At 41.4% G+C, this 11,468-nt stretch overlaps 1 protein-coding gene across 1 annotated transcript; it reads right to left on the bottom strand.

Moving 5' to 3' along the window:
- Window positions 1-474: 474 nt before the first annotated feature.
- Bcdin3d (BCDIN3 domain containing RNA methyltransferase) lies at window positions 475-6,655 on the bottom strand. Its single transcript, XM_010623639.3, has 2 exons — window positions 6,388-6,655; window positions 475-1,430 (listed from the first exon to the last, which is right to left on the bottom strand). Exons 1-2 carry the CDS (start codon window positions 6,622-6,624, stop codon window positions 786-788), a joined length of 882 nt encoding a protein of 293 aa, XP_010621941.1. The 5' UTR covers window positions 6,625-6,655; the 3' UTR covers window positions 475-785.
- Between the last annotated feature and the right edge of the window lie 4,813 nt (window positions 6,656-11,468).

Below are 11,468 nucleotides of genomic sequence, written 5' to 3'. Positions count from 1 at the left end.
AATTTTTGTTATGTATCTTTTACCACAATAAAAGAATGCAACAAAATAGATCCCTAAGCCTTACTGCAGACCTGAATCACCACCCTGGGTTCATAATTTAAAGCTTTTAAACATCTTTTAAATGCTACTTAATACATCTTTTCTAGTATTTCTCAGTGCTATGCCCAGCCTGGTTATGTTAGAGACTTGACACGCTCTAGTAACCACTTCCTTTAGCCTCGTCTGTGACTCTCCATTTTAGACTGCACTGTGAGGTTTTTTCCAAAAGGCAGGCCCCAAAAGTCCAGAAAACACCTGGGGAAATAAGATCAGATTTAAGGAGCCTAGAGAACTGACACATTCTAAGGCTAGCTTCACCTTTATAATATCCCTTAAAGGGCCAGGTGTGGTGATGCACACATGTAATCACAGCACTTGGGAGGCTGAGGCAGGAGGATGGCCATGAGTTTGAGGCCAGCCTGCACTACAAAGCGAGACCTCGTCTCAAAAAACAAAAACAAAAATAAATAACTCTGAAAGGCTGGAGATGTGGCTTAACAGTAAAGCATTTGTTTAGCTTGCACAAGGTCGTGGGTTCTAATCCCCAGCACCACAAAACAATTCATCCTCCTCAGGGGTTGACTCAAACAATGGGACAAAGTATAGATTCTTTCTGTTGCATGCCGTGGATATTTTTTGTCAAAAGCTTCTGTAATGTTTTGAAGCTGTCTGACTGTTGCAAGATAGTGAAAGTAATTCTCAGTGTAAAACCATTTTAATTTCTCTTTCCTGGTTTTCCTGCCCTGTCATCTCATTGCCTCCAGAATCTTAATCTGTTTCTTTTTTTCTTCTTCTATCAGTGATTCAGGGATTGGATAAGTCTCCATGGTATGTTTTGCCCTGAAGAGCAGAAGGCTTCGGTCCCAACTAGTATTGCCAAAGCAGCACACTAATTCCATGCCGTGGTCCTGGGTCAAGATCTGTACAATTTGATTGGACATGTCACCTCGGATGGTGAGTGAGCGGAAGTGGTCAAAATCATGGAGTCCCAGCTTTCGGAGACGCCTTGCAGCTGCCCGGTAACATTTCCAAGGCTGAGGCTCCACAAGGAGGTAGTGGCAGAGAGAGGAAAGATGGGCTAAGAATTCCCACAGGCCTTGGTCCCCATGATTCAGATGAATCCACATAGTTATCGACATGCAGAAGCCAATGTCAAAAACTGAACATTCAAATTGGTTTAAGAAAGAGCTCAAGAGAATCTTCCGGGTCCTTTGATTCATGAAGTCCAAAGTGATAAAGGTCAAGGCATCAGGAAAAGGACATTCTTTTTTCGCTCGTTCCACCAGGACTGGATCAATGTCACAGCAAAGGAAATGGAGTTCTTTGGAGGCATCTGAGCTCTCCCCATCATGTAGGGAAAGGAAGTGTTTGTATAGAGCCACACTCAGATCCTAGAGGAATCCAAAAGAGCTTTGTCATTGCAGCTCTCAACCAAGTGATCTCACATCCTCTGAGCCTGCCACTTAACCTTGGCCTTTATGGAATGTGAAACTCCTAAACTGTAAGCCAAGGGAATTGTAGTTTTTCAGGAACAGAATTTCAGCGCCCTCCAGGGACCACAGGCTATAATGCATCTTCCCTACATTTTCCTGACTCAGCAAAGAAACCTCAAGCATTTCCCAGTGTATTAGGCTAGTAATTATCTTTTTCTGAGTACCTCAGACTCAAGGGATCTAGAAGCATAATCAGTGTCCCTCAACAGATAAGTGAGGAATTTTACACCATCTTATGAAAATCTGTTTCTTAGCCTGTAGTCGGAGAAGTCTGGATTCCAAAAAGTTTCCAATCAGCCTTCATCCTATGGCTTTCAATTTCACTATCTTTCTTCTATTATACTAACTTCTTCTGACACTTACTGCACTTCTATAACTATCACTAATAAGTCACTACTGAACTTCTTTTTTTTTACTTCACTTCATTATGATTCTCTTTATTATTTTTTTTTAGTTTATTGGTACATTTTAGGTATACAGTACAGTTACATTCATTGTTGGGATCTTGTACCTCTACACGACAGGTCTTGGTTCTCATTTTTTCCCCTTATCCCTGTCCTCCCTTCACCCCCTTCTCCCCTCCCCATTTACAAATACTTTATTTCCATTGTTTCATTTTCTCATATTTTTTTCTTTTCCCTTATTACCTTTCCCCTACCCTTCCCACTTTCCCTACACCTTTAGCTCTTTTCTTCCTATTTCACATTGTCAATTATCTCAGGATCTTATGTACTATTATAGTATTTTACACCATTCTAGACAAATCCAGTGATCTATGATTTTTTGTTTTTTCTTCTTATTTTTGGTACCCAGGATCAAACTTGGGCCATTGCTCTTTCGAGGTAGGCGGTGACAATGATCTATGATTTTTTATCATCTTAGCATCCTTTTGATTCTTAACTGTGACCACCTCCTTTTTCTTTGATTCCTATGACCATTAAAACTAACTCTGTAATCCCAGCATCCAGGAGGCTGAGGCAGGAGGATCACCTGGAGGCCAGCCTGGGCTAGATAGTGAGTTCAAGGCCAGCCTGAACTATATATAGCGAGACCCTGTCTCAAAGAGAGGAGGGGGGAGAATTCAGTGCAACAACATGGATTATTTTCACAAACATATATTGCTGGTTAAATAAAGCATGCTACAATAGAAAATATATGGCAAGCTTCCACTTAAATGAAGTCTACAATAGGTAAAATTAAACATTAAGGATAGAAAAACAGTAAACTATTAAAAAAAAAAAAAAAGGGCAGGAATGCCAGGCATGGTGGCGCATGTCTGTAATCCCAGCACTCGGGAGGCTGAGGAAGGAGGATCACTGTGAGTTCGAGAATAGCCTGGGCTACACAGTGAGCTCCAGGTTAGTCTGAACTACATAGTGAGACCCTGTCTCAAAAAATACCCGCCCCAAAGGCACAAAACATTAAGGCTAGTTTTTACCTCTGGATGAAGAAGGGGTGCTATGAACAGGAGAAGGTATATGAGAAGCTACTGGAGTACAGACAAGTGTTTTATTCTTGATCTGGCAGAGTTCATAAAAGTATTTGCTTTATAATAATTGTCATAAACTACAGACATATGCTTATGTATTTTTTTGTATGTGTGGAATAGTTAAAACAACTATATTTAAAAACTGACTCAAGGCTGGGGATTTAGCTCAATGGTGCTGCCACCCGTCTTGTAAGCACAAGGTCCCAAATTCTATCCCTGGTACCAAAAAAACCTGATTCAGAGGCAAGTGACTCACTTGTACAATGCCACATGGTCAGTACACAGAAAGACATGACATTCTTTTCTCTATACCAAGCTTCTCAAATTGGGTGTATAAATCCCCTAGGGATCATCTTTTTTTATTTGGTACCAGGGATTGAACTCAGGTCCTTGCACTTGCAAGGCAGGTGGTGGAACCACTGAGCTAAATCCCCAGCCTGGGATCATCTTTAGTACAGATGCTCATTTAGTAGATGGTGGTAAGGGTTGAGACTGTATTACTGATGATATGCCAATTCATGACAATTTTGTAGTTAAAAAAAAAAATCACACTGAGTAGCAATGGGATCATCTTTAGTACAGATGCTCATTTAGTAGATGGTGGTAAGGGTTGAGACTGTATTACTGATGATATGCCAATTCATGACAATTTTGTAGTTAAAAAAAAAAATCACACTGAGTAGCAAGGCCCCATTACTATGCAGCTTAATTTTTTCTCTACCTCTCCATTTATTTGTTTTCCTGCTGCTCTCTGATTTTGGCTGTGGTTCCACATTTGACTAATCATTTCATCACAAAATCCCTCGTCTACCACATCTATTCATTCTTGACACCCTAAATTTCCTAATCCTGGAGTCTCCTGGAAGTTTAAGACAGATTTGAGAACTCATTTTGCTAAGATCCTGATTTGCCGGGCCTAAGAGTTTTTATAGATTAAAAAAAAGGCACCTATAAATTATAGTATATCAATCAGGCATGGTTGCACACTTCTGTAATCCCAGCACTGGGGAGGCTGAGGCATCAAAACTGATGAAAATATTAGGCTAGCCTGGATTATATAGCAAAACACTGTCTCAAAAAATAAAACAAAAACAAAATACAGCACACCTATACAATATAATATTATAAAGCTGTTTAAAACAAGTCATAGGGCTGGGGTAGAGCTCAGTTGCACTAAGTATGGCTAACATGCTCAAGAATTTGGGTTCAATCCCTAGCACCATAAAAAAATAAAAGTGACACAAATGTTCTCCAGTGAAATGAGAAGGTCCAAAATGGTGTGCTATTTGTAAAACTAACAGAAGGACAATGCTTACATAAACCCAAGTGCTGGGTATACAAAGGATGGAAACCTAAGCAATTATAAATGTTGGTGTCACACTGGAGCAAAAGGAGGATTTAGGATTGGGAATAGAGACTTAATTTTTTACTAATCATCCCTTGTTATCCATGAGGAACTGGTTTCAGGACTCCTAAGAATAACAAAACCCAAGCATGCTCAAGTCCTTTAAATAAAATGGTGCAGTATTTGCAAATAACCCATATATATCTAATATACTTTCTAATGTATCTAATAATATCTCTAGATTACTTATAATACCCACTTCCATGTAAATGCTACATAAATAGTTTTGACTGTATTTTTTTTTTGTACCAGGGATCAAACTTGGGTCCTTGTGCTTGCAAGGCAGGTGGCAGCACCACTGAGCTAAATCCCCGGCCCTTGATTGTATTGTTTAGGGACTAGTGACAAGAAAAAAGCTGATACATGTTCAATACAGTCACAATTTTTTTCACTTTCAACCCATAGTCTGTTGAATCCACAGATGAAGAACCCTAGGATATGGAAGACCAACTATATATGCTTGTATTTTGAATTTTTTTTCTTCATCAAATATAATTTTTTTCCAAGTGCAAAAATAGGAAGTTTCTTAGAATGTGCGGCTGCACTCAGGAATGGTGGTACATGCCTGTAATCCCAGCACTCTGGGAGGCTGAGGCAAGAGGATTCCACATTTGAGCCCAGGCTGGGCAACTTAGTAAGACCCTGCCCCAAAATAAAAAGTAAAAAGGGGCTGGGATGTAGCTCAGTGTGAAGACCCTGGAGTTCAATCTCCAGTACCCTCTTCTCCTTCCCCCACCAAAAGCTTTTCCATTGCTTTGTCCTACTGATTTCCTTTGTCATCAAGGTGAAGAAATGTTTGCAGGGGACTCCTGGACACCCACTCATCTGGTAATTCCAGTCGTTAAACTGTATGCTATGTTTTCTTCCCCCTATTAGCTGTGATCCTCAAGGACTTCAATCCTCCACCAAAGTCTCTTCTGCTAAAGGCCATCAACACACTAAAAGTCTTCACACTCCCTTCAACTCTTACTCTGGAGTGATGAGGATATGAAGCGAGAGTGCTTTAGGTGTATGTGTGTGAGTGTGTGTGTGTGTGTGTGTGTGTGTGTGTGTGTGCTACTGGAGATTGAACCCAAGGTCTCTGTATTGAGATATATCCCAGCTTTTTGTTTTATTTTGCTTTTGTTTTTTGAGACAGGGTCTCTTTAAGTCACGAAATTGCTCAGACTGAGCTGGAAAGTGTGATCACTCCTGGGTCAGCCACTCAGAATTCTGGAATTACAGGCAAGTGCCACCAGGCCTGGGCTAATGAGGGCAAAACTTTTTGAAGTATTTGCAATCATAGGTTAGGACTACGTTCTCCCTTAAGAAATCCTGTGGCTACAAATAGGTGAGAGACATTTTCTTATTTTGCATGTAGTTTACTAACAATCATTATATGCCTAAAAAATACTTTGTAGTAAAAAGAGTGGCTTCTCCCTCCAGCAGAATGCTATGTTTACTTCCTCATTCATCTCCACTGGTCTCTGTTGTCCTGTCAGCGCACTGCTTTTTAAATACACGTGCACTTGGCCCAGGATTCATCCTGGACTTGCATATGAAAGGCACACATAAGTCTTCATTCCAGGCGTGATTCTGTCACCCCTGTCTCATCTCTCCCAGTAAAACCAACCAACCCTAACTTTACGATCCCAAATGTGGGTCCTAGAGGCCCATTTGCCAACAGGTCACCAAAGTGCTGGAAATACAGATACAGTGGCCCTTCTCATCTGGGGTCTGGTCTAGAGGGCGGAAGCTTGGAACACAGTCCAGGATTCTTCCTCAAGATTCCTAATGAAGATGATAGTGAGAGACCCATGTAGACTGGTACCGTAAGAGCGCAGAATCGGCCATTAGTATGCTTTAAGCCCATTTGTGGTAACTTTTAATGGTGTTATTTCACGCCTGGGCCAGAACCACAGCGGGCGTGGGAGCGGCCCACCTCTAGGTTCATGGGTTCGGATCCCTCTCCCTCCACTCACCCCGGAGTTACACCCCACGTCGAGCCCCAAGATCGGCCTTGTCTCAGGGCCCTTGGGAGGAAAGAGCCGTCGAAGGAGCTCCGGGGGCAGGAGGCGGAGTCGTTGTTCCGGAGGGTGGAAACGGGAATAATGAGGAAAATTTCCAAACGGGGCAGCCCCAGGTTCCAGAACTCGCGGTTCCTCCTCTTTCCTGGCCTCCTCATCGCCCTCTCCGGCCAGTTCCGCGCACGCCGCCATTAGCCTCAATTCGGCCTCTGGGTCCGGGCGGAACCGGAAGCCGGGGACCTGAGGCGGTCGCGGCGCCAGCGCGCCTGCGCCGAGTAGCAAGGGCGGTCGCTGACTGTAGTGTGGCGGGTGGTGCGGAAAGCTGTTTCTGAACCGCTGCTGTGTACCTGACGCTATGCTAGACGGCCTGGCCTGCGTTATCCTGTTGAACTCTGACCACCACTATAGGAGGGGGTTAGCGATATCATTCCCCGCTCAAGGGGAGGAGGCAAACGCTGAGAAGTTCAGAGGCTTGCCCACTCTTGGTTTGAAACGGGCCGCTTGACCAGAACAAGTAGCTTGAAAATCGATTTAGGGCTCACCCTTCCCTGAATGCTTAAAATGAGACGTGGAGAAGAGAAATGACTTTTTTGTGGTCATCTAGTAAATCAAGGACACAGGAACTTGCACCTGATTCAAGTGTGGATCACTTGTTGCGCTAGAGGACTTGAGATGGCCCTGCTTGCCAGAGAGGGACAGGTGGACATGCCAACTGCAGACTGTTCTTGAGAGGAAGGACTATGCCCTGAGAGCTTACACTCGAAGAGTGCTGACAGGCACCCTTGTAAGCCCCTTATATATATTAATTTACTTAATCCTTACACTAATCCGGTAAGGAAAGGACCATAATTAAGATTCTTTTTATATAATGAATTCCTTGGGGAACATAACCAAGTTAGTAAGTTGCCCAAAGTGGCACAGAGATGATAGCAATAGGATCTAAATGCAGGCAGTTCGGCTCCAGACAGTGCTGGCAACATTCTCAGCCTGTAATTTTCTTTGCTTACCGTAATGCTGGGCACAAAGATGCTGGGCCAGTATTTGTTAGATGAAAACAGAGGATACAAACAAATGACTAAAGCCAAGTCTGCTTGGAGAAAATTAAAATGGAAGAGAGAGAGAGAGAAGCTGAACTGAATGGAAGTATGGCAATTTCCGTCCCGGAAATTGGGGGGAACTGGTAAGGAGAGAAACTGAGGAGTCAGCCTAAGGTAGCATGTTCAAATTAGAAGCCAGCATGGTCTGGCATCAGCAGGGATCAGCAAGGGGTGGGGCGAGTTGTGCTGACCCCTCCACCACGTGACCAGCCCATTTACATAGACCTTTTGCTACATAAGGCAAGCGATTTGCTATATTTACAAGGGACTAAAGCATGACTTGAAGAGACAATGCATAGTGTGGGGAAAAAAATTTGCCAGCTGTTCCTCAAAGGAAGGACTACTATCTAGAATATATAAAGAACTGAAAAAAATCAGACTCTCTCACATTTAAAGACCCAATCCAAAATGGGCATCTGAAATGAAGACACCTCTCAAATGAAGTAGCAACAACAAATGCATGAAAAAAAGTTCAGCATCGCTGATCATTTGAGAGATGCAAATTAAAACAATGCTGAGATTCCATCTCACTCTAGAAAGAACAACTGTTATCAAGAAATCAACAACAAATGCTGCTGGGGCTGTGGGGGAAAAGGAACCCTTCTACACTGTTGGTGGGAGTGCAGACTGGTGAAACCACTGTGGAAATCTGTGGAGATTTCTCAAAGTACTAAAACTAGAGTTTTCATTTGACCTAGCTATTCCCCTCCATGGTGTCTTCCTGAAATAATTAAAAGCATCATACCACAGCAATGTGTGCATACCCATGTTAACAGTGGCATGAGACATTTATAGCTCAATGATACACCTTGAGACCATACATTTAAGTGAAATAAGTCGGACACTCGTGTGTAAGTACTGCATTGTTTCTCTGGTGTGAGAAACTGAAAGTGGAAATAAGGACTAAAATTTATAATAGATTTGGGAAATGCGAAGAAAATGTTCAAATGAGAAGGGGAACAAAGGAGAGGGAAGAGGAAGGGAAAAGGAAGGAACAAGAAGAAAAATAGAAGGAAAAATGGAAACAAAGCTTTTGTTTATAAGGAAGGAGGGAAAAAGGGGTCAAAGTGGGTATGGGGGTAAAATGCAAGATATATCATGTACAGGTACAAATTCATTGTTATGATGCACATCTAAAATATAACAATAAATGTTTTGTTTAAAAAAAGCATAACTCTTGTAGATGGGCCATCAGGGGTTAAATAGACCCTATCTCTTACTTGCTTTTTTTACTTGTACTTTCATCTTTGATCTGCTGTTTCATTATTTTCTTATAAGATTCGGGGATGACTGTGACTAAATGTCACGGTGGAATGAATAAACCACAGTATTTTAGCACAACTTTCCCCAAAGGGAGGAGAAAAACAGCAGTGTTTCACTTTTCAGTTTTTGACAAGATTTTGGTGAGCTGAGCTTACCCTTCTGTCACTAGATGACACTTGTACAAACAGTTAATTGCCCTCAGTTTTCAAAGAGCTGGAATCACCTTGATTTTCTAAACACTTTATTGTAAGCAAGCACTTTTTTTCCCTATGTTTTTGTTTTTTGAAATAGGGTCTTATTAAGTAGTTCAGGTTGACCTTGCACTCACCGTGTAAGCCAGGCTGGCCCCTAATTCATGGTGATCTTCCTGCCTCTGCCTGTCGAGTGTTTTCAGACGTGTACCACCACACCTGGCTCTTTTTTCTTTTTTGTAGTGCTGGGAATTGAACCTCAGGGCCCTTACACTGAGCTATATCCCTCTTTTTTCTTTTGAGACAGGATCTTGCTAAGTTGCTTGAACTTGCTATCTTCTTGCCTCGATATTCTGTGGTGCTGGGATTACAGACCTGCGCCACTATGCCTATAATTTTTCTTTAAATGCCAGTAAAGAATTTAATTTCATTAAGAACATGGGCATGACTTGATTTCTCAAAACACTTCACCAGAAGAAAGATAGGCATGTCACAGGCCCAAAGGGCAATCAACATGCTTCTCCTCATTGTTGGGGGTTCTTCCAGAAGCAAAGATTGGTCCAGGGATGGTAATGTTACTGGCAATCTAAAATGCCTCAAAAGTGACTGTATAAAGACAGGATTTTCTAACTTGTACCCATTTATCAGCCTAGGGGACCTGACAATATTTAGCTTCTGGGTGGAGGGTCTGAGTAACCAGCTCCAACACCTCAGATATCTGTAGAAACACTTAAGAGCATGCTCTGAGCTTCAGTCAGCCAGTTTTTGTGGAACCTAACCCTTAGGCAATTACCAGGGTTGGTAGGGGGGGTGAGAAAAGGATGTCTTCAAACACACAAATTAGTAATATAAAAATAAATTGCAAATTAAAAAAAAACCCAACACGGATCAAAACATCACAAAAAGTTCCAATGATATGGTGGTTTAACTAAATGCTAGTCACACTTAAATACTAATTTTTTTTCTTACTTTTTTTGGCTGCATAGTGTTTGATTTTTCTGTGTTTGATAATACTGTTTAGAGAAAGAGAGTAGAAAGATGGGGCCGGGGATTTGGCTCAGTGATTCTGGTGCTCTGCCTTGCAAGCACAAGGACCAGAGTTCGATCCACGGTGCCCGCCCCAGAGAAAGACAATTCAGTCTTACCATGGTGTATCAAGCTTGTCTTTTATTTATTAATTTTTATTTATTTATTTTTGGTACCAGGGATCGAACTTAGGCCCTTGTACTTGCAAGGCAGTTGGTGGAACCACTGAGCCAAATCCTAGGCAAACTTGTCTTTTTAAAAAAAATTTAATAGTTTAAAGAAAGTTTCAGGTTCACAATTTATTATTGGCAATGTCATCAAAAAATTCAGATTTATTATCAAACTAAGCAAAATCCTTAGCCAAATTTATTTCAGTGGGTTAGTTATGGTGGTACATGCCTGTAATACCAGCTACTTGGAAGGGTGAGGCAGGAGGATTGCAAGGTTTTTTTTTTTTTTTTTTTTTTTTTTTTTTTTTTTTGGTTTTTTTGAGACAGGGTCTCACTATGTAATTGAAATTGACCTGGAACTCACTATGTAGACCAGGCTGGTCTCCAACTCACAGCGATCCTCCTGCCTCAGCCTCCCAAGTGCTGGGATTACAGGTGTGTGCTACCATGCCCGGCTAGGATTGCAAGTTTGAGGCCAGCCTGGACAACTTAGTGAGACCCTGTGTCAGGGGGAAAACAAAACAAAACTAAATAGGTACCGTAGCATATTCCTATAGTCCCGGTACTTGGGAGGCTGAAGCAGGAAGATTGCCATGAGTTTGAGGTCAGCTTGAGTTATATAGTGACACCCTGTCTCAAAAAACAAACAAAAATCAAAACAAAAAACACAACAAAAAGAAAAGGTGGGGTGGGGTACCTCAGTGACAGAAAATGTCCCTCTAATCCACAGTACACCCCACCCCAAATTCTTTCACTGGGTTGAAGTGTAGTTCAGTGGAAGAATGCTTGCCTACCATATATTTAGGCCCTGGGTTAGATTCCCAGATTTTCAAACACAACTTTCATCTGAGTTGTAAGACTAGAACATTTCCATTTTTCTTATTCAGGGGTTGATCTTACACATACTCTTCAAAGTGACTATATTCATGAGCCAATTTATTTAAAAATTGTATTATATGGCCAGGTGTGGTGGTACACGCCTGTAATCCCAGCACTCAGGAGGAGGCTGAGGCAGGAGGATTTCTGGGAGTTTGAGGCCAAAAAAAAAAAAAAAGAAAGAAAAGAAAGAAAATTGCACTATGAATGGTGGATTTTTTTATTATTTGCATTGATACCAATAATTCATGCCGAGTCATCAAAAACTTAAACATAAGAATTCTGATATATGTGTATATATATATAGATATCTATCTATATATATATAGATAGATATCTATATATCTATATAGATATCTATCTATCTATCTATATATTTTTTTTTTGTACTGGGGATCGAACTCCAATCCTTG

Source organism: Fukomys damarensis, unplaced genomic scaffold (assembly GCF_012274545.1).
Source record: "Fukomys damarensis isolate Sample0158 unplaced genomic scaffold, DMR_v1.0_HiC HiC_scaffold_15, whole genome shotgun sequence".
NCBI classification, from domain to species: domain Eukaryota; kingdom Metazoa; phylum Chordata; class Mammalia; order Rodentia; family Bathyergidae; genus Fukomys; species Fukomys damarensis.
The sequence above is the reverse complement of the archived record's forward strand: the minus strand, read 5'-3'. Positions and strand labels throughout refer to the sequence as shown.

Excerpts from the sequence above, each read along its gene's own strand:
- Bcdin3d (XM_010623639.3), bottom strand. The coding sequence starts at position 6,624 with ATGGCGGCGTGCGCGGAACTGGCCGGAGAGGGCGATGAGGAGGCCAGG. Across the intron at positions 1,431-6,387 it reads ACGTGGGGTGTAACTCCGGG|GATCTGAGTGTGGCTCTATA; the intron begins GTGAGTGGAGGG and ends GGATTCCTCTAG.